This window comes from Sabethes cyaneus, chromosome 2, assembly GCF_943734655.1.
Source record: "Sabethes cyaneus chromosome 2, idSabCyanKW18_F2, whole genome shotgun sequence".
Lineage (NCBI taxonomy): Eukaryota > Metazoa > Arthropoda > Insecta > Diptera > Culicidae > Sabethes > Sabethes cyaneus.
In genome coordinates, this window is record NC_071354.1 from 89,776,678 (window position 1) to 89,803,194 (window position 26,517).

Consider the following 26,517-nt stretch of genomic DNA (forward strand, 5'->3'; position numbering starts at 1 on the left):
CAGAGATAGTGATACGATCTCATACACTCTAACCCTCTCTTTAAGTTGAGATTCAAACATGCGACAGCTGCCTTATTAGACCATCATCGTACCGCAAGGCCAATTGGGTAGAGCTTCCCAATTGTAATGCCAAATAAAGGGAAACGCTTCAAAATTATATTAAATTTATTCCCATTTCTTCTAAAGCCTCCTCAAAAGAAATTAAAGAATAAAATGGGACATTTTACGCAGTTGTTTGTAAATTCGACAATATTATTATAACCCTTAAAAATAATTTATAATTATTTTGCTTTATTATCAGGCTCCTAACAGGAGAGGTATCAACCTCTCCAGTTTTTAACACGCTTCCTTTATTTATACCAAGCTTCCTTTATTTACTGACTCTTCTTCAAATTGTTACTCTTCGAAAATGTCGAATGTAAAATAGCAAACAAAGAAAATTATCAAATACAACTCAAATAATAAAAAAAGCAATTTTATTGCTCGCAAAAATCCACTCTTATCACGTATCACTGAATACTGAATCTCACTAGACGACTCGGACATGCTTACTAAAGCTAGCTAATAGAAAAAATGCCTCTAAAATTCCTTTGTACTACCAAAGCCGCTGCTGATCCAACTTATCTAACTGATTTTCGATCCAATCGCGATAGGTCGTAAGGTTGGTAAATAAGTGCGGCGAGCGATTGATATCCGTTGACCACGTGAGAATACCTCGCAGCTCAATACGTGTCCTTCCTTTCCCATCTGCTTCCATGCAAATTAAGGGTGCTCCACTGAGATCCTGAAAAATATGATAGGATTATCTTGGTGGTAAACTTTCCAGTGTTTAGCAGATATAGCTAAATACAGAAGTTTGTTCTACATTCGACCTCACTGTTATGCATGTTTGGTTCATAAGCTTGCAGCAAAGTGTCATAGCTTCGAAATTTTGAACAATTATATCCTTTCACACTCCGAAACAAAAAGCTTTCTAAATAAATAAGTTATAAACCAAATTTGCTAGAACAAATTCTCCAAATGGCAAAGCAAACAGCAAGAATCGCCACAACCGCATTCACCGGTAAATCCTTTCTCGCGACACACACACGTACACACATATTACCACAATATCCGTCCCCCTAGACCGAAACAGGAGAGCACAGCTAATAGGTCCTCTTACCACATCCAGGCTCTGACTTTTGTCCTCCAGCCCGGCACACAGATTGCCGTGGTGTTGCAAATACTCCCGGTGCTCCCACTGGCATTGGCTGCCGATGGCCGGAAAAATGCTAATATTTGCCGTTACGTAATTAGTGCCATCGCCGTAGTCGTTCCGAATCGGACCTAAGCGGCGCTGCTGTTGCTGTTGTTGTTGCTGCTGATGCTGGTGCTGCTGCTGCCGGCCGGCCAAAGCCGGATAACGTCGTGATCGTGACCGCTGCTGGTTCCTTCGTTGTCTCCTACCGCTATCGGAGCGATTCTGCCCGACGGCGGTGACACTGCCATATGAACGGGAAGTGGGAAATACGTTGTCCAGAATCCGGAAAAGATAGATGTGATAATAGAATATATAATGCTCTTTCGGTAAAACTATTTAATTATCACTTAAACAAACACCTCCATCCCTTTCATCGGCCAGTATTAGCGTTGCTGGAAGGTGGTGGAGTTTGATAATGAGATCTTTACAATGAGGTAACGATACTAGAAAATGAACGCAATTTTGCTCGGCTAAAGCTGAAGACTACGACGACAGGGTTTTGCCATTGAAACACGAGCGAAATGTTTTAAAGTGAAAGAACTAAGTGAAAGTTTTACTTCTGCACTGCTACATGATTTGGATGAAGAGGAAGCTTTAACTGCGAAAGATCTACACAACGTGTCTGGCCATAAGCATAGGCCATAAAGCAAGGTGTTAAGCATATCCCGGTTAACATAACTGAACTAACTTATGCCCAGTTTTGTCGCATAGAACTTCAAGTCTCTTGAGGGACATGAAAGAAAGACTTTACCATTTTTATTTGGCGAAATTAACTAGGATTTATTTCAAACACGTTACGGAACCGGTATAAGTTTTTTGAGTTTGATACTTCTGCCGCGGAAAAGAGATGGATAATGTTTAAAACGTGTTCACAATTTATTCGCCAATGAAAGCACAGAAAACGAATTCTGATACAAATCATATACTTACAGTCTGAAGTTACATTGAAATTATACACGATATTATGAACATCTATGGAAGCAGTCAGAAATTCAACCGCTTCGTCCGTCTTAATTCATTTTTGTCATCGGTAAGTGTCCTGTTCCATAGCAACAAATTGAATTAAATTTTACAATTGAATATCATTGTTTTCACAAGATTATTCATATTGATTTTCATGCCATGTGTACTATTTTATTCTTAGTTGGAAAGCATTAAAAAGCTTTCAATAATGTTCTCAGAAAAAAGCGTATCCCATCAATAAGCAAGTTTCGTTACAAACAATAATAAAACTTTCCAAGAAACCCCGAACTGGCTACCGCAGCATTTACGACTGTCGGAAAAGCGCTCATTTTCTAACCTAAGCTAATATTATACCTACGCAGCACTTTTCCACGACTTCCTCCAGGAGTAAGTTCGACAAATCTTAGACGACGCTGAGGGATGATTTATAATTGATGATAAGCAAATATGGGCCGGTTCGTGCAAATTTCGTTTGTCTTCCGTCGGGGCGGCCGTGAGGAAGGGGTTTGAAAGCTGTTGCCGTGCCATTTCCTGTGCTCCGGTTTCGGCTCCACTCTGGACACCACCGGGGGGAGATGGATTCGCTTCCGTCGGCAGCCGTAGCGACCGATACCAGATGCCCGGGAAGGCTTGTTTGAACAGCAACGGCACCGGAGCGTCTTCGCCGGCAAGCTGCTGTTGTTTGACTTTATCGTCCTGTTGCAGTACGAGCAGAGCCTGAAATGGAAATGGTGATTAATAATTTACCCATTCAGGCCCGGTCACGATTCGATTATTACTGCGCAATGTGTGCGGTGCGGATTTGTTCGCCTGTGCGATATTGCATAAATTTTGCTCGATATGTAGAGCGACGAGTGAATATTTCATCCGAACGGTGCGAATAATGAAAAGGATATGTAGCTACATATTTAATGGACAACTCGCGTAAGATGCTATACCTGTGGATGTACTCTCGTAATAGGCTGATTTATGTCTATTGACAGATGAGTTAGATGTGATAGAATGCGTTGTGCTTTTATGGGCTTGATTACCTTATAAATAATTGGATCGTAATTTTACACCTTAAAATAGATAATTTTATCCCCTTTTCACCTACATAATATGTGGTAATAGGATATTGATTATTAGATATAAATTATAAAGCAATCGAGTTTGAGATGCAACTTGCCAATCAACTTGACACAAAATGGATAGCCTAATATCAGGACTCTACATTACCAACACTCCGGCACAAACGAGCAAAATTCACCTAATCTAGATGTTTAATTCCTATGAAAATTGCCCATAAATAGTAGCTATAATGTTTTAAAAAACTCCAAAGCCAAAATTCCAGTTTTGCATCATAGTAATAACTTGCTTGGAACATGAAGATTCAAGCTGCTTTTATTGTTAAATCGTGATTTTCCACTCAATCAAACCGATTACGAAACCAATCGTTTGGTTGGAACTATTACAGCGATAACCATCAATAAATTATTCCTTCATATACCCAAGCGCGACATTTTCTTGCATAAATCAATCGCGTTTGTATTTGCCGGGTAACAATTCGAGAGTTTTGCATATCACGAATCACAGATTTGGAAGTAAATAAAAATAGTCGAAAGAGCCATAACGAAACATGCAAAATTAATTTTTTTTCGCTGGGCCTTTTGATACCTTTTGATGCCTTAAACGGATGGATTGTTTCATTTTTATTATGGACGCCACACCATCCCTCATTGATAGAATGGTGCAGCGGAGTGACGTTAAGTAGATATCGTTTTTCTAATAAAATCTTAATTTCGTGACTAAAGGCTTTTATTGTATTTCGGAATCTGTTTTAATAATGCAACCTCCCAAATGGTCTCGAGATACGACACTGGTCTAATATGCCAAGCGCATATTCGAATCTCGATTGGGAGAAGCTGTAAGAGTCAATAGAACGGTAGCCCCGCATTTGTTCTATACTCTTACAGTTGGCTACAAAGTCTGCCGTGTAAAAACAAAAGACCAATTTTCGAATCCGGAAAGTAAAACCTTGGCTTTGCTTTATTATCCAACCACAGTACTGGACGTTTTCGATCGTGTTGAGTATGAAATTTTGCTAGCCAAGTTGGACAATTTGGGAGTCTCTTCTAGCTTACTTTCTTAGCAGTTACTTACGCGATCGATAAATTGCCGTTAATTTGGGACCTTCTCAATCGAGGTGTTTTCAGACCTGCTCAGTACCTCAAAGTAGCATTTTAGGACCACTGTTATTCTTGTTGTTTGTTAACGACATCACTTGCCTGTTGCCTCCTGGAACGTGGATATTGCTACGCTGATGATCAAGTTGCGTCCGGCGCCTTTCTTTTCCTTGTTCCTATCGGGACGCTATCGAAAACTATTTTCATTGGACTGCCGCCTGACACCCTTACGATCTACCCTGCCCACCGCAGCCAGCGTAGTTTCGCGATATAGATTGTGGATGTGCCACACCAATGACCCGACGGCAGTAAATATTACCGCATATTACATCAACCGATATAATATGATGATGACGGTTTTACTAGGGACCTTTTAACTTAAAGTCATTCGTGTCCGCGATAAAATATATTTCGTCATTCATATTTATTTATTTCTGAATAGTGCCCAAATTGTGTTAGCGTGTTCGCAATTAGTGATAGACGGCGAAAATTTATTTAGGCACTCTTACGCGGTATTGAGAATGGTGATCACTAATAGTTTTCACATTCAAACTTATGGCTCTCCTTGTAGATCAGGCAGATAACCCTATCTTCCCACTGCAAGATGGTCACCTTAATTTCACCCAGCGCCGTGGCGTGCGGTTGGCTAGACTGGCCCCCGCCAAGGGCGGAAGTTCTTGGGGGCGCCAAAAAAGAGTATATTTGAGTAAACCATTAGGAATAGCGTATGCATTAAAAACTATACTGATTTTAACTATTTTTCATGCCACTTTATCAGTTGATTTGCATGCAGCAGCCATGGTGAAAACCGTCAAACAACTACGCTCGATGCTTTGTTCGTACTTCCAGCGAAGAACTTGGATATGATGAAACACTTCGTATCCGTCGAATAGAGTAATTTAACATTCGCTACATCTTCTTCCGCGAGAAAGGCGATAGTGCTGTACGGAACCCTGATTGCGGCCGCCCGACAGTGCTGCGCGCCGGCTAAACGGTGAAGAAGTACTTAGGTAAAATGGACGTTTTTATGCGGAAGCCTCAGTCGAGGCTGGCCGTGTCTGAGAAGCAAGCAATCGCCCTGAGAACGGCTGAAGGTGCCGGTGAAAAACATCTTTCCGGTGAAGCACGATGTTGTGGTCATAGTAGGCGACGAAAACTATTTGACGCTGGACGCAACGACCGGCATATGAGTAAAGGAGTACCAAAAGGTACCAAAAAGGTAAGTGATGACGTCGGGTATATCTTCCACCCCAAGTTCCCGAAAAAGATCCTTCTGTGGCTGACGATCAGAGAGAAGAGAAGGTTCAAACCGCTGTTATTTCGTTCAGGGTTTACGGTGAACGAAGTGATACGGAGATACAGTATGAAGTACCTACCGGAAATTGCCGCCTTCAATAAAAAGTATCGCGCAAAGAATGTGGTTTTTTGGCCGGGCCTGGCCTTGGCCCATTAAGCCAAGAGATCACTAGAGGAAGTGAACCGACTGAAGATAAAGCTTGTACCGACGATCACCAACTCTCCCAACGTCCCCCAATTGCGACTGCGATCAATAGTAAATTTTAAGATGAAGCTCAAACGGAGCATTTACTTCAAGTATTTTGAGCCCAAACCGAAGGAAGACCTGATCGCCAAGACTACGAAAAAATTTATTCATATGCCAACGTCTATCTTTTGATTGGCCAAAGCGAAGACTCTGGTAAACAGCTCCAAAGCCACCTGGCAGAATGTCGAAGCGTTTTTATGGATGGCTTAATACATGACTCTAAGTATTGGATAAGGGGTGAATACGATAAAGTGATAAATTTGGAACGAGCACTGATTAAGCAATGAGGGGGCGCCAAATTGGGATTCCGCCAAGGTTGCCACAATGTCACGCTACGGCTCTGATTTCACCTATCGTTGGGACTGGCATCTCTTCCCCGTTTGTCGTGCAGTCGAAATTGCTTTTCCCGTCGCCATGGTTATCCACTTGGGCGCAATTCAGACGTACATCAATGTGCTGCTTCCACCCTTCGATAAGGTCACGATCGTCCGTCAAACTCTTGCTCTTCCAGGTAGTGTATTTTCTCCCGAAATGTTCTGACTATCACTAGGTAATGGTCCGATTCAACGTTAATGCTTTGATAGGATCTGGTGTCAATAACATCTGAAAAGTGCCAACAGTCAATCAAAACGTGGTCGATCTGCCATTCGGTCGGATTTGGTGACCTCCAGGTGTTACTCGTGTTGGAGTCTATGCTGGAAGAAGGTACTGCGTACAGCCGCGAACGACCGTATTCTTGAAGGCGGCAGAGTTGACAAACATTAGGTCAGCGGGTGCGTGCTGAACCCTCCAAGCACCGGTTTGTATTCATCATCCCGGCTGACCTGAGAATTGAAATCCCACCATCGGGGATTTCAATGTTATGTTTTGGGTAGCGGTCGTATACACGCTCCAGCTGCGCGTAGAATTCCTACTTTTTAGGTCATGGCTGTACACCGACCCTTGATTATCAACCTACACATACGAGTATTGATTGACCATCGCCAAATCTCCCGCTTCACCATGAGAGCTATACCCAGGTCGTGAGTGTTGCCGTAGCCCTGGTAGATCCATCTCTGAACGTAACTAACGTTGAGCCTCTCCAGCACACCTCCTGCAGGGCTTCGACATCGAACTTGCGACTCTACAGTATGTCGAAGAGCACTAGAGTGCTCCCTTAGAGGTTAAGAGATCGGCAGTCCCACGTTCCGAGTTTCCAATCCATAGGCCTTGTTCGACGCATGAGGCTATTCCGATTGTTCCACTCCAAAATTTTTAGTCCTCGTTCTATGCTCATTAGTTTTTCATGGTGGCGGCTTGCAACAGGCCTGCAGCACCTGTCTCACCGGAGGAACAAAGAAGCGACAAAATGCCTAGCTTCCCTGTCAGCGCAGACTAACAGACATAACACTTGGAAGAAAAATCAACAAAAACTATCGTACCACACATTTTACCTGAACACTAGTGCCATCTATGATCGACATTCCCAAATATCATATAGCAACAGGAGTATCCCTCGAACTAGCATGTATTTTTATGGGGCATTCCCCTTCTTTCGGTAAACAGCGCTACTTTGACCAAAACGGAGACTTTCCCAACTAAGCCCAAATTTGAAATGACGGTTTAAGGGGACATAAACGACTGAATTTTATTAGAAAGTCGTAAATTTTTTATTTCAGATTTTGATTCTGCAGTCTTTTCTGCTTATTTTGATACTACTTTCCTAATGATCCGACCACGGGAAGTGGCCGAAAAACGATCGAACACATAAGCATACCAGTGCGATGAGGAACAACCTCGTCGGAATAAAACGCTGCTCCTGTAAAACCATGATTTTCAAATTTTATGTACCTTTTCTTCAGAAACTACTCAACGTATCGGAACAAAATTTTTTTGGTTTGTTGGTAGGAGCTGGGCAGAGACTTTTATAACTTTTAGGCTTTGTAAATGAAACACAACCAGGGAAAAAGAAAAAAGAAGACAAATTTTAATTTTTTCTGTCATCTTTTTTTCTTCTTTTTCTTTTTTCTCAAGCTGTGTGTAGTTTACAAAGCTTAAAAGTTATAAAAGTCTTTGCCCAGCTTCTACCAACAAAACAAAAAAAAGTTTTTTTCAATACGTTATGTAGTTTTTGAGAAAAAGGTACATAACGTTTGAAAATCGTGGTTTTACAGGAGCGGGGTTTTATTCCGGCGAGATTGTTCCACGTCGCACTGGAATACCTATGTATTCGATCGTTTTTCGGCCACTTCCCGTGATCGGATCATTACAAGATTAGTATCAAAATAAGCGGAAAAGACTGCAGAATCAAAATCTGAAATAAAAAATTTATGACTTTTTCAAAAAATTTAGTCGTTTATGTCCCCTTAATCGGTGCGAGAAATGGAAAACGAGTGTAATGTCTGTTTGTTTGTGCTATCAGCCAACGACCTTAACTTTCACCGGTGTTGCTTGGACGAACCCCACCAAGGTTGCTCGTATCCTGGCAGGTACCATAGGATAGGAGTTGCTGAATAAGAAGTAGTGAACCACTATTCGATCCCTACAGTAGCGCAAGACGTCGAGTTTCATCTCCTACTTTGAGTTCCGTAGTGTACAAAAATGACTGAAGAGTCACGAATTGCAAACAATTGATTGGTAGAATCAAGAGATGCACTCGTAAAGTTGACATAACGGCCGTATAACGCTCCTGTTCCGACATCAAACGGAAGCTTCGCCGAACAGCCGCTTACAGACCGTTTCCAAATATTTACTAATTTTTTCAACAATGGAAAATGTATCTTAAATTTGTATAAATTAGACCTTCTTCAAATATCTTTGTCTTTTTTTGACAGCTTGAGAAATTAATTCCAAAATTTTAGTTGCCACCCGTTATATTGTTTCTGGATTTGGTTTAAACAAGACTGAAGGAAAAATCGCTTACGTATAGAATAAAAATACGGAATCCCAAAAACGAGTCTTGAGGGACACCAGAAGCGACATGAATTGAAACTGGTTTCATTTCATGAGATTTTATTACTTCTTTGCGATTAGTCAAATATAGTTAAAGACTTTTCAATACTCTAGGTTCATTTGCTAGTCGTTTTGCAGTTGAAAATAACCTTGGAGTCAGTCAGTTATCAGCATTAAATGACCGTTACATGTAAGTAAATCGATTGGAAATTTTGGGAATATTTTGATGGTTGATTTAGAAAGTTGTAGAACAGATAAAATACATCCATGATAATTACGGTCATCAGATTTCTGTTTTGTGTTTAAAAATTAGCAGAATTTTTTTGAATTCCAGTGATGTACTGAAAACCAAAACAGTGGAGCAAAGTGTTCCACAAACAACTCAAAAATTATGAGAAAATTCCATCGGAACTAAAGCCACTTCAAATATTCGAGTATTACAAAACGAATTTTTTTCTTGAATTTGGTTCGACAATAATGTTCCTTGAAATTCCTGAAAAAAAGGTAAAACTTTCATGATCACGATCTATATTTTTACAAAAATAACATTATAAATTTGTTGAATGGACTGACAAATCTAAGGAAGAGTATGAAGAGCTGTCAGATTTTAACTAAACCTCACAAAATTTAAAAATACGTTGGACAACGCTTTATTTCACACACAGTTTTAGAATTTCGGAAAGCAGTGCTGATATCCAAATTTAAATTAAATTTAAGAAACTTTTTTCTTTCAATTTTTAATGTTTCGCTTGCCTAGTTTACCGATCCGAATCGTTTGACATTCTGTAAAAGTCTTTTTTTTCTTCTTATTTTTTGCATAGGATTTTTACAAGACATTGAGAAAAGTTCGCTACCGTTATTTAACCCTCTAACTGATAAGGCCGTCTGTAGACGGCCTTCGCCTTTGGAGCTCCAGGGCCACATATGTAATTTAGTTTAAATTGACAATATGAAAAATGTGTTCAGAACAGATTTTTTGACATTTTTATGTATTAATATCACAACATTTTGACCGTGCATTCAAAAGTTATCATCTAATATCCCTACTTTTGAACAAAAGGACATCCAGATCAAAATGATCGACCTCAAAGTTTTTGTATGTATAATTTGCATGTTTTATTTCAATTGCATGAGCTTCTTTTGAATGTACTTCCATGAAAAAATAGTCACTAGCTTGTTTGCATCGTTTTACAATGTTGCGCGTTAGAGGGTTAAATGTTATTTCATAATGATGCTGCAAATCAACTTATAAGTCTTGATTTTTATCTCTTTGAGAACACAAATCCGCACCCACAATGAAACATCAATTTCGAATTAATAGCCAGTACAAACAGTAGCCTGACACCGCAATCACAGTTGATTACGATTCATTTCATCCGAACCACTTCCCCCTCCAAAAACAAGCGGGAGAGCAATCGTACACATTACTGTCACACAACAAATCACAATTATTAATTGGGTAAATTTCGTTATCTATACCTACAACATTGTTTTCCAACCGCTCGAACGTCCTAGCGAACTGGTTCGGCAGCAAGATCCTTCGAATGGCCCGCGATTGCTCCTCGCTATCGCCGCCATCAGCCCTGCCGCCGCCACCACCGCCACCGGTGCCGCCGGAAGTGGTTATGTTCCGACTCGTTTTGGTTGACTGGCATCGCGCAATTAACTCGTCCGGATTTTTGCTAACAAAGGCAAATTGAAGCAAGATGCCATTCGCCGGGAAAAAGAGAGAAAGAGCAAAAAAATCGAATTAGTACGAGGAACTCTTGATTGGAACTGGGATGTCCGATTTTTTCGTGGCAAACTAGCTAAACAGAACTACAAAACTAAAGTGAAAAAATATACGGTTGATAGCCCGGAAAGCAATAAAAAAAACGCTCACTCTCATAGTCGGCAACATTGCATAACAACAATTCGGTTCGCAATCGCAACTAAACTGATCATCCCAATCAACCTAACAAGCCTATAGCACGGACCAAGGATGTTTATATTTCCTATTATCATTTAGTAGTCTGATTCTCAAGCGGCTGCCAATGTAAATAAATATTCGCCTCATTCATTGTGGATGGAATTGTCGAGCGAGCAACCTCATCAATGGAACGAAACAAAGCGTCCATAAAACGATCCAACGACGAGCTGAGAGCGTCCTCGGCCATGCCCAGCCACCGACCGCTAGAGCCTCGATCAGCATCGTGCACCGTAATTTTGTTCCCGCTAAATAATTAACAGAAATTAAGCTGGCTTGGAAACTGTTTTCACTCTTATCATAAGAATTCGTTCGGTCGAAATAGAATAGGATGTTCACTGGTCTGTGTCTTTTGTTTAATTTTTCTTTTCTTTTTTTGCCAGGGTGCTGCTGAGTCCAGGGCAATGAGAAGAGAAACGATATCCGTATATTCAGTGAAAGAAGGGAGGAAAAAGCTATCCCTCTAGCGAAGATACTGATTTTCCCGTTGATTTAATTTCCATGCGAGAAAAAACAAAACGAAACTAGAGCCAGTGAAATTGAACTGGCAGACAGGGTTGTACTAAAATAATGTAACATTTCTAGGCTCTAGGAATAAAGGAATGAACACATTCTTCACGTATACTTACTTACTGTTTGGACTACTTGCTAAATAAAATTTATGTATTTAATCCAATTTTTTTACGCAGCAGAATAATTCCTAATGCAGCCCTTCTATCAACGATGAAAGATGCCGACCAGCATCGGGAAAAACCCCCAGACAGAACGGCGCTGAATAGTCGCGTAACAAATGACTCGAGAGCTTTATCATTATCATCCGTAATCAGTGAATGGAATCTGATACAATGCTGGCTCTGTACGGCGGAAAGTGAAAGCTTCATTTTCTAAACAAGGAAAATAAATACACAACAGCACACAGATGCAAACGCCGCAAACAATCACATGCTTGCAATATAGCTACTCTGGCTCAGCGGAAAATGTCGGAAAAAAGAAATGTTTATTTCCATTTGTATTTACAACGTTTCGTCGGCAGTGAAATTTATTTTCACCATTTTTCATCGCTCGGCTTCGAATCAGACTGTTGACTTCACCCCATTTCGAATACCTTCTGATAACGTCTGCCAGTGTACAATTTCAGCCAAAGGATAAACAAGGATACAAATGAAGAAAAGTAAAAGTCTGTCAGAAAGATAATGCTTTCCCCCATAATACTACAGCAGACCGAAAACAGAGGGAATGATTTGTCGAGACTAACATGCCGACTAGTGACGCAGTGTTAGGCGGAAACGTAAGATAAATTCACAAATGAAAGATGCTCTTAGAAATGATTGATTAAAAGTAATATACTCCCAGCTGCCTTTCCGTTGGGTGAGAGTAAACGAGTGTACCGGAAACATGTTATCTTTAAGCTGTTTCTGCCATTACAGGCCAAAAACAACGGCTGATTTGCAAAGCAGTGGTGCAGAAAATTTCGGGACAATCAATTGTGTGGTACCTATCGTTGTTTCCTAAACCTTTTGCAAAACGATTTCACATTGCAATTAACCAAGCTAGCTCGGGTTAAAGATTTACTCCAAAAGTCATTAAGAAATCTGCTCAGCACTATCGATTGTAAAGAAACCAAAAACCAAATTCAATGGTCATTGTTCAACCAAAACTCCGCTAGTTCGTGTTTTTCTTTCCACTTCGTAGTTATAATTAAAAAAGTTTGAATCACTCTGGTGAGTTACAGGGCAATATAATCGTCGGCGTAACACCGAAAGCGAGCAGGGTAAATGCCATTTAAACAAGAATAAAAATTTACAGAACAGCTAAATACTGACTTTGTTCGTCGGGTGGTGGCTGGCAAACTCCCACCCTCTGCAGCTGCACCCCCGAACCAAACCTTCCCGCTCTCTAAACTGATATTTACTTTCACTCAACCTGTGAATTGTACTGCTAAATTGCATACGAAATTGTTTTCTCTCGTTTTTCCGCTTTTTCCCTGGCATTCTCGAGCCCGAACCAAGCTCTCGCCAGTTCCGCATCGAGCGAGCGAGCGAGGTGGGTGGCAGCAGCAAATCAGCTTTCCCACGTCGCGTCGGTATTTGGAGGCACCACTGCGGTTTCGCGAAAACGCAAATAGACGAGAGCAAATTGCAAGCTAGTTATCCACCACGATTGACTTTGCTTTTCATTATTTTCGCAGCCGAAATTGCCGTCAAAGTTGAAGTGCTGTACAAACACAACCGCATGCGTTTCGTTACAATCAGCTGAAACCGAAAAAAGGGCATGAAAACATTCAGCTTTGTGACCTACAATTTCATTAAATAGTTTGGTAGTGTAATTGTGGGTTGTTGATTCGAAAAATAAAACTTTGAAGTTGATAACCACTATTAGTTATATTACTGTTGTTTAACTTCAACCAACTCATGACGACCGGTTGTAAACCAATACCATACGTACAGTTTAATAGCTAATACGATTCTTTGATGTGCTCATAAACAATGAAGATACAGCAGCTCCTATCTCGAACCCATTCGCTTGTTGAAAGATTGGGACCACTTTGTCCGAACACTAGGTCGTATGGTAGAGGAAGGGGCACTCATGCTTTCGCTGAGTGTAGACCCAAGGAATACCCTTACCAGCAGTAAGCATCTGTTTCCAGGTCAGATGCGGATTATGCTCTCAGGTCAACTTACTTACTTACTTACTTAATTACTTACTTACTTACTTACTTACTTACTTACTTACTTACTTACTTACTTACTTACTTACTTACTTACTTACTTACTTACTTACTTACTTACTTACTTACTTACTTACTTACTTACTTACTTACTTACTTACTTACTTACTTACTTACTTACTTACTTACTTACTTACTTACTTACTTACTTACTTACTTACTTACTTACTTACTTACTTACTTACTTACTTACTTACTTACTTACTTACTTACTTACTTACTTACTTACTTACTTACTTACTTACTTACTTACTTACTTACTTACTTACTTACTTACTTACTTACTTACTTACTTACTTACTTACTTACTTACTTACTTACTTACTTACTTACTTACTTACTTACTTACTTACTTACTTACTTACTTACTTACTTACTTACTTACTTACTTACTTACTTACTTACTTACTTACTTACTTACTTACTTACCTACTTACTTACTCTATTTTGAGGTACCGCTCTCCAGTTCCTTGGGCACCGTGCGCTATCCGCGAGATCTCACTCCACGTAGTCTAACCATCCCGCTCGCCGCACCCCTGGCCATCTTGTTCCTACCGGATTTCAAGCTACCGGATTACCATCTTTGCATGGTAGTTGTCCGGCATTATTGCAACATGCCCTGCCTATCGTATAAGGCTGGACGGACCACCTTTTGAATACTGGGTTCACCATAGAGCTATGCGAGTTCATGGTTCATCCTATGCGTCCATACTTCGTTCTCCTGCACGCCGCCAAAGATCGTTTTTAATACTCGTCTTCCGAAAACTCCGTGCACTCCCAGTAAACCAGAGATCGTATATTGATGTTGATATTAAATTTTATATATATGTGGTTTTAGTGATGACGTTTTGGTCATCGGGTTACTAGTAAACTAGCTTATTTGCTGTCTAGGCCAACGTTTCAAGGACTTTATTTCCTCTTCATCAGGGCAAAAACATATTAAACTAATTCTTGTCAAGTTTGTTGGGGTGGGTTTTTTCTGCTATTGGTCGAACTACAACGGTCATTCCTGTACACAACACAGTACAAATCCGGTCATAATCTCTGATTACAGCTTGGTTCGACCCATGCACCTTCCAGCATTGGACAAAAGATAGGAGTCACAACGACAACTTGTTAAGCATAGCTACCTATTACCCCCCCCCCTTCCTTTCCACCCTTCCCCTTCATTCCCGGAAAAAAATCCTTCTTCATTACTTTCCCTTACCGTCCCTTCACCAATTGTAGAATCATCGTTTCAAAAAAATATTAATATATGCCTGACCGCATTTCAAGGTCATGACTAAAATCACGAGTTTGGTCAATTGTCATAGGAACGGAGCCTTTCTCCGAAGAACCGCGCTAAGAAACGCGGACTAACACGCTTTCGGACGAACAGCGTCACACGCAGTACCTTGCAAGTCGTAAGGGTCTGCACAGTGTCGTCGTCCTGAAAGTAAAAACACGTTAGATTTAAACTTCTCGATCGGTGGTTTCTACAGTAGATGGAGGAAGAGGCACAATTTGTGTCTAAAAATAGACCAACCCATGTCGCTATGGTTAATAAGGGGGGTTGTGCAGAATTCTTTTGTCCTGCCTCTGTGGTTCAAAGGTACACGGGTACCAGTGAGCGACACGCCCTGGCAGGTGTTGTGGGTTCAAATCCGGTTATAATCTCCGGTTGTAGAATCATCGTTTCAAAAAAATATTGACACTGTCATTTAGTCACAATTCATACAAAATCGTAAATATGATGAGAATAAATCTAATCTTGATGTATCAGATGCGATGCATACACGACGACTTTGACTTAAAAGGTGCAAAAATATCGTTCAAGGACTCATGTGATAGCAGCTTGGAGGTAACGATCAATGTTACCGATTGGAATGTTGCGGGTTCTAGACTAGGATGAAACAGATAGTTTTTAAATGATTAGACAAAAATACACAATATTTATAAACTTTCCTTAGTAAAGCGAAATATCTTAAAAGCTATGGAAAAAGCCTTTCCCCGAAAGCGTTACCTTTTTTATACCATTTTACTTTTGCGGCGAATATTTTGGTAGTAATAGCCTGCTCTATATGCAATTCGCCGCCACATGGAAGTCCGTGTACTAGGTTACACAAGATCGTATATGTTACTATAGAGAAGGAGTCGGAATGATTTCGTAATTGAGTAGAAACGCAATCCTTGAATAGGAGAAACAAAGTTTTACATCTAGATATAGCCAATCAGCTCCGTCATAACGTTAATCGTAAAAAGTGATTTGTTAAATCAACGTTTCAATTATTTTGATAAACACATGCATGTATATGGCCTCCACTTTCGTAATTGCAGGCCATTTTTGCACATAATATACGATTTATTTATGTTGTGTATCTCATTCAGGATTAAATTATACAGGCCAAAAGGTTTGCTGGGCTCACAGGTCCTCCTCGAGCATTGTCCACGTTTTATGCCCATAGAGAACAACCAGTCTAATGCGAAGTATGCGGAGTTAGAGCGGCTGCATCGTTCTCAGAAAACGCAAAAGTTCTACCAGAAACTGAACAGATCTCAGATCAGCCCCGTTTTATTTGATGGTAGATATGTTTTGGATGTCGTAGATGCACGGTCTTTTCGAGGACCTAATGCCAAAACAGAGCATTATCTTGTAGTACACAAGAATTGTGCCCAGCAGACCAACATATTGAAATGGAAATCAACGAGAAAGATACGGCTGAACAACCGACCAATTTCAGTGGAGGGAGTTTCTCCAATACTCTCGAAAAGTTGATGAGTACATTACCGAAAGATTGGGTAAGGCAGACAGGCGATAAAAACAAACAAGATCTATCGGATGGTGAAAGTTTGGTCCGCAACGTACTCAGCGTAACTGGGAGAGTACCTTGTAAGCCGCAGTTATACGTGTTTTGCCGCCATAATTGCAAAAGTCGTGACAATCACGATATTTGTAGATAGGATAAACTACTCCTTCCGTTCACTTCTCCTGTAACTTCTCATCTTCCCAAATCTTGGGAATAACCCAGTGCTGATCCGTTACCAGCATTTCTTGGGCATGTTTCTAAACCTTTGCTGGCAGGTGATCCTTATCGGCGGCTTGGTTGGTCTTCAGCAAACCGATTTCTCGTTTGAGCTCTTGAGTCTTGAAAGAAAGGCTTCGTCGTGGTCGTTTCTAAACAGGTTACCCTCCTTGTTCCCACTTCTCGTAGAACTCGCCCGAGTTATTTGTCCAAAATAGTGGTTAAATGCTACACAATCTCTATCATCCTTCCGGCGCTTTTTACTCCTCAGTATCTTGTTCATCAGACTCCGAGCTCGTCGGTATTTGGGCAAGTTCTCCCTAGTGGAAATGTACAGGTAGTTTTTCCAAGCTATTTGTTTTCTCTCCAACGCTTGTTGGTATTCCGGTTCAAACCAGTTCCAATAATTCAGAAGAACTCGGAAGAAGACAGATTGCACTGTCGCACAGTGGGGCAGATTGACCCGGCGCTCGGACAAAACCTCATAACTTCTTTCATATGCTTCGTAGAGCTTTATTGTCTTCAGCAACATTGTTTGTAATAAAATTTCGCATCTTTTTGTAAATTTTAAGTAGTTGTGTTTTTATTCCTATAGATGGCGTTGAAGTATAACTATTTAAATAATGACTTTAGAAATGTTGCGTCTTCAGAAAAGTTGTTTGTCCTGTAAAGTTACGTAAAGTTACTGAACATACCAAAACTGTAGGACTTACGAGAATCAAGTTATAAATATTTTAAATACTCAAACACATTTTTTTCAGTGTGTTGTCGAAATTGGTAGTCAGACGACCTCCTCTACAAATTATCACAAGCTGTATATCAAAAGTAATTTAGTATTATTACTCTAGTATAGGGTAAATCGACCATTTGTAGACCTTTCTATAAATTATTTTGAACTCGTAACGCGAAACACCCAACCGATGGCACTTACAATATTAGTAACTTTCGAATAAGGCTAAATATATCAATTTATGCTGCAAATCTCTATATTTTACATATATTTTAAAACATTTTCCTTTTATTTCGCATCGAGAGGGTGCTTTAGTGCATTCATGTGTTTTTGATGGACTAACAATTTTAACCGATTTTAGAATTGACCAAACTCGTGACTTTAGTCATGACCTTGAAATGCGGTCAGGCATATATCAATATTTTTTTTTTTTTTTTTTTTGAAACGATTTTTCTGATTGATGAAGGGACGGTAAGGGAAAGTAATGAAGAAGGATTTTTTTTCGGGAATGAAGGGGAAGGGTGGAAAGGAAGGAGGGGAGGGGGGTAATAGGTAGCTATGCTTAACAAGTTGTCGTTGTGACTCCTATCTTTTGTCCAATGCTGGAAGGTGCATGGGTCGAACCAAGCGATTTTAGAAGTCATTTCTCATTGCAAAGATGAAAATATTTCATACTTCTTTTGCTCTGTTAGCATTTGTTTTGATTTTTAAAGGATAAATTACGGACATGTTTGCGTATTTTATGGTATGCCTCTCGATCGTTTATAATACTAGGTTTCCGTAGTACAATCTCCGTTATATTTGAAATTTTTATTTCATTAGTTTGGCCATACGAAGCAAATGGATACGAGTGGCGAGATAGACCGTCATCGACCTCAGCCAAAGCCTGGCAGAAGGCACACAAAATAACGAGCAAAAAATATGCAATCTTTTTATCCTGCAAACACGTATCAACATGTTGGACTCCAAATAAACAAAATGGAGGCTTGTTCAATCGAGCTGAAAGTCTATCCGCACATATTCTACTGCCAATTTGACTTGAAACAGAGCTAATTGGAAAAAAGCTGTTAAGGAACATTTTTGTTGTTTAACAGCTTATCAAACGCTTCTTCAATTGGTTTTAGCTATACAATAGTTGAATAAGCTACTCTTAAGCCAAATTGTTTGTTGGGTGTGTGTGACTATGTAATGTACAGCAGGAATGAACTTCGCACTGGCGCGCGCATTTACTAATTTGTAGCCTAAAATGCCGGAAAACATGCATTCGGAAAACTTTAATATCTCCGAACATCGCAACTAGTAGCAGCTAATTTTTTTCTTATTAGTAGTTAACACCTTGAATGTTGATTTTATGGTAGTGTCAGAGCGGAAATCTGTGGAAATCTTTTTCTACACACTATTGAAAATTGATAAAAATAATAAATTTTTTGTTCTAAAACACTTCGCCAGAACAAAGCCTACAACTGAAAAATCTGTCTTAATATCACCTAAACTATTAGTTTATAATCCCTTTAATGTGAATTGTCCTTTAAAAGTATAGAATTTTAAGCAGCATGGTAGCTAGATACTAAAAGATTGAATGATTTTTATTTTTTCATTTTCCAAATTTTTTTACACTGTGTTTCACCTTCTTTAATGCCTATTGAAAAAGCACTTTTTAAAATAATTTATGCATATTTCTTATAGATTATATGTCTACTATACGTAGAATATTAAGTTTGACAGAATATCTCAAATAAAAATTTTGGGGTTTTGTCCGAGCTTTTTCGGGTTCTGCCCCATAGTGTGTCGTAGTCGTAGTTCTCGACAGATTACAGCTAGCCAAACTACCCAATATTCATCCGAAAAGGACGGTTTTGACGTGTCTGGTGTAAGAGTAATAGAATTAAGTACTGTTATTAGGCAATGGTCAGAGTCAATATCCGAACCTCGCAATGATATTTGAGAAAAACCTACGATTTATGAGAACGTCAAACTAGTTATTGTACGTTGATCAGAAGATCTCCACTGACTGGATATATTTCTCAAAAAAGATACAAAAAGGCCTCTGAAGGCTGCAAAGTTTATTAATTGTTAGTCGTTAATATTCGTATCGAAGTGCAGTTCATATCCCCGATGGCGATCTTGATGTTCAGGGGCAAACAGCCGTCGGTACGGTATATCCAGTGGCACATAAAACGCTTCCTTGTCATGATTGGCTCTACTTTTATGATGATGCTGTAATTGAGGCAACAGCCTTTTTTCCTTAAGAGACAAATCCTCTCGTTCACCGCCTTCCAATCTGTCATGCTCCCAACAAGATACTCTTCTAGATCTTGGAAGCGTTGTCTATTTCTAATAACACAAGAATTCGTTGAACAATACTAGGCGGGTTCTATAGCAGCCGGTGGTAATACGGATCAAATTTTCTGTATACTGAGTTCCCCGCAGTGCTAGGCAAGTTCATCCTTCGCCTCCAGACTCCGTTCTCCTGTACGACGCTGAAGATAATTCTTTCGACAACTCGTCTCTCGAAAACTTCGAGCACTGGCAAGTCCTCCTCATAGTAAACATGACTTCCGCTGAAAACAAGCCTCCAAATCTCGCGACTGGTGTCATTGTCCAGAATCACCAGTGCGCCAAGAAGACAAATTCGCCAGCTACCTAAAACTCATCACCTCGGTTCTGTCTGCCAGCATGTGTTTAGTTTTGGACGTTTATACCGTTTATCCCTCACCACATATGTTCCACCAGTAATGTCCATGTCATCGGCAAAGCAGAAGAATCAACTAGATTAATTGTTGTTAATATTCGCTTGGATCATAACACTATATTAAACAACAGGCATAAAAGACGAAGCTCTCTATGAGATTCAAGTGAACTCGACATGTAGATTTAATCAGTCTGATAAGCTTCCTAGGGCAGCCGTTCTGATTCGTGATTTTCCATAGCTCATTTCGTTCGATGTTATCATGTGCATCTTTAAAGTCAACGAACAGGTGAACTTTGTATTCACCTGTTTGGAGGACCTGCTACAGCGTAAATATTTGATCCGTTGACTGTTTTTCAAAGAACTCGACTTGACAAATTCCCACAAATCTGTTCGCTATTGGTGATAGTCGGCCAAAAATGATTTGAGAGGGCACTGTAGGCGGCATTGAGAACGGTAATCGCACGATAATTTTCACAGTACAGCTTGTCGCCTTTGTTCTAAGGCGAGTAGATAAACCCATCCTTCCACTCTTCCGGTAGCTCTTCAGTATCTCAAATTCTACCAACCAGCCGGTACAGACAAATGGCCAGTTTTACCGGTCCTATATTAATAACCTCGGGTTCAATACCATCCTTCCCAGCCGATATATTGTTCCATAGCTACTTGATGGCCTCCCTATCTTCACATATCATTGGACTGGGTACCTCTTTCGTGTTTGTTGCACCATCAAAAATGCTTTCCCCGCCACCATGGTTCTCCGCCCGAGGTGTTCATCGAAGTGCTGATTCCACTTTTTCAGCCACCAGCACCTCACGATCGTCCATCAAGTTATGTCCATTTCTAGCCAGGCTCATTTGGTCTCTATGGGATGCGTTCAGTTGCTGATAAATCTTCCACGTTTCCTAAGAACGGTGCAACTGCTCTAACTCGGCATGCTCCTTCTCCTCCTGGGAACGCATTTTCTTGGAATTTGAGATTTGGGTTCGCTGCATCGTTTTCTGTCCGTGTATAAGCGTGTTCTGAAGTGTGGAACTGCGCATCTTTGCCGCATGCGTCACGTTCTCTTCGTCTATCACACTCCTAAATTTATTCATATCAGTCGTTCCGCTGTTAAGCTGTTAATGGCAGTTTTCATGGTATGCTAACATTCCTCTAGAGAAGCTTCGTTTAGTTCGTCTTCTTCCGACAGCGCAGCTTCAGTCAATGATGTCTGAGAAGTGTAGAAGTTTATGCCGGAAGAAGGTACAACGTGCGGCCATGTTCTTGGAGGCTGCAAAGTCGATAAGCACATCTGGTTGGTCAGGGGTTGTGCGGAAAGGATGTGTTCTTGCTCGAACGTCTGGGAAGCAATCAAAGCGGCTGCTACCCAGATTGTACTTGAGCTACAAAACCGCTGGAGAGCCGATCAACGGCGAATGCTCTCCAGGTAGTTGAGAGATCGGCAGTCCCGTGTACCTAATTTCCATAACTCATTTCCTAGTGAGGGTCTATTCTAATTATTCCTCATTCTTTACGAATATATATTCATTGCAACTGCAAGACTGCGGCACCAACCCCTCGTCTCACCTGAGAACCAACGAATCTCGAGAATCTCATCACTGCGACCAGTATAGTTGATCTATTGTGATATCGCCCGGGTGTTTGCTGTGTAACCTGCACTGCATTTCTTTTTGCTATAATCGCTATTGAATGAGCGATATGCTTATTAAATTTTATGCGTGCTTGGGTGTATTGGGGTCTACCCTTCCTTCAAAGCTTGACCTACCTTACCCACCTATTCCTCACTGCCAGTACTATCCCATATTATAGCCGGTGACCGGACGAGAGCCATAAATACGATAGCCATACGGACGGTTGCCATACGTACGAATGCCATATAGACGATTGCCATAATGTATGTTTGCCATAATAGACGGAAGCCATACAGACGAATGCCATAATGTATGTTTGCCATAATGGACGGAAGCCATAATGTACGTTTGCCATAATGTACGTTTGCCATAATTCATATTTTTGGTTTGGAGATCCAGAACTACACTTCGACCAGTTCAAAGCTTAAAGGACCAGCGCGACCAAGTCGCAAGAGGCCTAACTGATTCAGATTAAAAAAGCGGCTTTGCGAATAGACTTAGACAGATGTGATTTCTGCGGGGGGCTGTCCCCCCGCAGTGGCCGGCACTTCCGACGGGAGCCATAATGTACGTTTGCCATAATCCATATATTTAACGTTTCCTAGATGATTCAGGGCGAGCCGGCCGCAGGCAACGGCGAGTGTTCGCCGGTGACCCGCCGTCGGAAGCGCCGGCCACTGCGGGGGGGGCAGCCCCCCGCAGAAATCACATCTGTCTAGGTCTATTCGTTTTCCTAGGTTTACCGTCCTCTAGTTAGTTTTCCCTAGTCCTCGCATCGAGATACCCTTTATAAAATAAAAGCGGCAAAGCCGCTTTTTTTGACTGAATAAATTGTTCGGTGTTAAGTCAGACCGAACCAAGCCGCAAAATTTAAAACAATGGGTTAATGACACCAAGCGACTGACAATTTCCTAGGCTACATTTTACTCTAATCAGATAGGGGTGGGCACCACTAACCGAAATTTTAGCTTCGCTAACAGCTAATCCGCTAAATCAAAACGTTAGCTTCGATAACCGCTAACCGCTAAATCAACCAACAATTTAGCGGAAGCTAACGCTAACCGCTAACAGCTAAATTTGTTAGCACTGTAGAATTAGCATTACTTTGATAAGCGCTGATTTCAGCAATAAAAGAAAATTTTTGTTTCAAAGGTCTAAGAAAAAATTCCTAAGATAATTCCGTGCAAAGAATTGCAGGCATTCATGACAAATGTTTAAAGAACATTATCACTTCGCATATTATCACATTAAAAGGGTACAAAACATTTCCATGTTCCATGACATAGATTCCTCGATTTTTTATTGGAGTTTTCCATTGCTGTAAAAATATATGTAAATGCTTTCCAAATAATATTTTCTCTGGATTGCTTAATAAAAAGTTATTTATACCGTACCAGTAGTGGCGCATCTAGTAATAAAATTTCAAGTTTTTAGTAAAAATACAATGAAATCAAAATAAAAGGAATCAGAATCAGAAGGTAGAAAATTTGTAAAAAAATATTTTGTAGATAATAATTTTCCTTGGTTGTTGTGAAAAATTTATTGCGTTGAAATTTGGCCGAGCACTTGTGCATTTATAAAACGAGTGATGTCCGAGAAAATCGAAAAATCTCCCTTGATGTTATCAGTGAATGTAAGAGGCCTCGAAGTTTTTAAATATCGATTTATTTGAGTCCGCGTACAAAAGTAGTCCTCTACGGACTTGAGACAACAGCTTTGTTTACGGAAGTGCACTTGCCGTATTTGAACGAAAGATGTTGCGGACTATTTTTGGCGGAGTACAAACGGATAGCGGAGAGTGGCATAGACGTATGAGTTGTAGTCACTATTTGGGAAAAAGTTGGGAGACTACGGTGGGCCGGCCACATCGCAAGGATACCGAACGTAAAATCCGTTCTCTTCAAGAGCTCCACCGGCAACAGGAATAGAGGGGCCAAACGAGTTAGATGGTTTGACCATGTTGAAGCCAACTTGCATGTGCCGAGACGCGTAACAAATTGGAAACGAGTAGCCTAGGATCCAAAAGTACAATGGAGAGGAATTCTTGATACGGCAAGAGCCACCCCGGCTCTTGGCTGGTAAAGTACATACAAAAGTTTGGAATTTGGAATTCTTCGACCGAAGCCTGTGCGATATTTCTTACAAATTTTCCTTCTGCAAAAAAAAAGTTAGCGGTTTATTTAGCGGTATACAAATTTAGCGGAAGCTAACAAAAACGCTAACGGTTATAAAAATTAGCGAAAACGCTAACCGCTAACCAAAATGTTAGCTGAGCTAATTAGCTGTTAGCGGATTAGCGGAATTATGCCCACCTCTGTACTGATTATATAAATATTACAGCCAGAGATATGAGATGATTTCGAAATATTGAAAACCAAAAACAATGCAGAGTAACAAACGTTAAATTCGTTCTCAAAATCAGAAATTAGTTACTTGGTAGAATCTGACTGATCTCTTGCAACATGCTCATGCTGGTTCTTAAAACTTTGAACTGGTCGAAATGCTCTGGCCCACCATACCAAAAAAGCCGAATATATGAATTATGGCAAACGTACATTATGGCTCCCGTCCATTATGGCCAACATACATTATGGCATTCGTCTTTATGGCTTCCGTCCATTATGGCAAACATACATTATGGCATTCGTCTTTATGGCATTCGTACGTATGGCAACCGTCCGTATGGCTATCGTATTTATGGCTAATGGGGTGTCATCATTATAGCCGTCCCTGGCGAGGACTCATTCGTTCCTCTGACCAGTACACTTAAATATAGGAGGGACTTTTGCACTGTCAAGAGGCTTCAGTGGGAAAATATAGAATTCTGCATGAAGGAAGGGTAAACGAGGGGTCTGAGAATAAACCCATGCTAAAGTCACTTGACATTGAATGGCTTGATTCTACTAAGATTCGAACCCATGGCCATGACCACTCGCTTGTCAAACTCGGTAACCTTGCGGCTACGGAGCCCTCCACTCTTGAACACTTGAATTGTAGATTACTTTATGCGTCCAAATTCATTTTAGACAGGCTTTTTTTTTAAATATCTAACATATATCTAATATATCTAACATATCCATATATCTACTAAGAGGTGAATGAACCTTTTGGGTTTAAAATCTCCCTATAAAACAAACAAATATATCCATACATCTCACATATAAAACATACCGAGGCAGTATTGTCAAACATGTGAAAACATTTTTAAGTGTATATTTATAGACAAACTTCAAACTCAAAAAATTTTATATTATTAAACAACTGTAGAACCCACAAACGCCTAAGACCAGCCAAACTCATTCCAACAACTATGCTAGCAAATTGGGAGACACTACCAAAACCCTGCAATTCCCCACGGAGAAAGCAGCATTTTCGGTTTCCACCCGTGGCGTAAAGTACCGCACCATGCACACCGTATGAATGCATTAATTTAAATTTCAAAATAAATGAGAGTTTCGTTGCTTTTCCGGATATTCAGGTGCAAATGGGGAAAAGATCGTTATAGGAGAAAAATGAGCTCCATCTCTTTAGTCCCAAATTGCTGCCGCAGGAGAAACACGAAAACCCATTATTGCTTTCCGGTTCGAAACTTTTTCTGCCGCAGTTTTACACCAGCTACCATATTACTCTAGCTGCATTCCTTTGTTTTGCGAGAAGAGCCGCCCGGAACGTTTTCCCCCGAGGAACTGAACAAGAGGTGATGACACAAAAGTGTCGCCAGAATAGATCCCTTTCATTACACGTGCATTAACTGAAAGCCACAAAGCCGAAACGCCGCTGCATCGCAGACAATATAACCGAATGAGCAAAAAACGATGCAATCACACAGCAGTCAAATCGGTAGGTTCCGGAAATCCTTGGCTACAACTGTTTGTAACTAGATTGCTGACGTTGAGCAACGGCCACAGTACAGCCAGTGCAACCGGGTTCAGAAAAAAGGGTTCCACTTTGTCGGGAAAGCACTCGGGAAATTTACCCAAAACGAGATTTCCGTTCGTATGCTGCTTCGCTTTGTTGTTTCAAGTGCTGAAATGGGTCCAGTTATTTTGCCCTTTGACGCAAGGCAACCGGAATCGGGAGAGGCCGTTTTCAACCCAGAGAATGGGAAATCAAAATTAAAATTTAACTTCCTCGGGCAGTTTATCCACTCGTCAGCAAGTTCCCGTTGTACTTTTAATTATTTGCAACACTGAGCGCTTGTGTTTTGCAATTGAATTCTGATTGCTAATTTGATACCTTTTAACAGACCTACCCCATAATAGCTCATCACAATATTTGAGTAACTTCCAACATGCCCAAACATAAATGTTTAAATCACTTAATAATTATGAATAATAATTTAAAATTATATGTCAATACATAAATACTGTCCAAGATATAGACTACATACGTATACATAACAAATCAAGATATACCAGATATAAAAATACATTTCAATTTCATGGAACGTTTGACCGGAAATGTAATTCTCTAGACATTAAAAAGTGAAAAGATTGCAGCCTATAGCTTCATCCCTTCTGACTTACTTTATCACACAGACTGCAGTGGTCAGCAACACATTCGGATGGATTAACGTACCGACACAAATTGTCAGCGCCTTTTCAATTAAAACCACCCGATAGAGCCAGGGAAGCTGCTCGGTCAGTGCCGATTCCGATGCTGCTGGCGCTCCGACATGAGGATTTTCGTCTCCACTGGTTGCACTGTCACTCGCAATTGCAATCTGTTATACCGAAATTAAAAGGAAACAGTTAGTGGCTATAGGATTTCGAGAGTAGTCGGATGCTTCAAAAAGGTAAGGAGGTATGTTGGAATAAAAAATTAATATTATAGTATTTTTATACGGTTTTTAAGGTACACTCTTAGATGAGTTTACCTGTAAATACGTTGGATTTAGCTAAAACTTGGATAAAACTACTTAAAATG

General features: G+C 40.3%; 1 protein-coding gene across 1 annotated transcript in view; it reads right to left on the reverse strand.

The window, feature by feature from the left end:
* Positions 1–595: 595 nt before the first annotated feature.
* Positions 596–26,517, reverse strand: part of LOC128735675 (uncharacterized) — a 92,677-nt gene continuing 66,755 nt past the window's right edge. Inside the window, exons 4-8 of the mRNA XM_053830159.1 lie at positions 26,118–26,314; positions 10,326–10,524; positions 2,569–2,920; positions 1,163–1,326; positions 596–784 (exon numbers count right to left, since the gene is read on the reverse strand). Of these exons, the coding sequence (XP_053686134.1) occupies positions 596–784; positions 1,163–1,326; positions 2,569–2,920; positions 10,326–10,524; positions 26,118–26,314 (1,101 nt within the window). The remainder of the gene's footprint in view (positions 785–1,162; positions 1,327–2,568; positions 2,921–10,325; positions 10,525–26,117; positions 26,315–26,517) is intronic.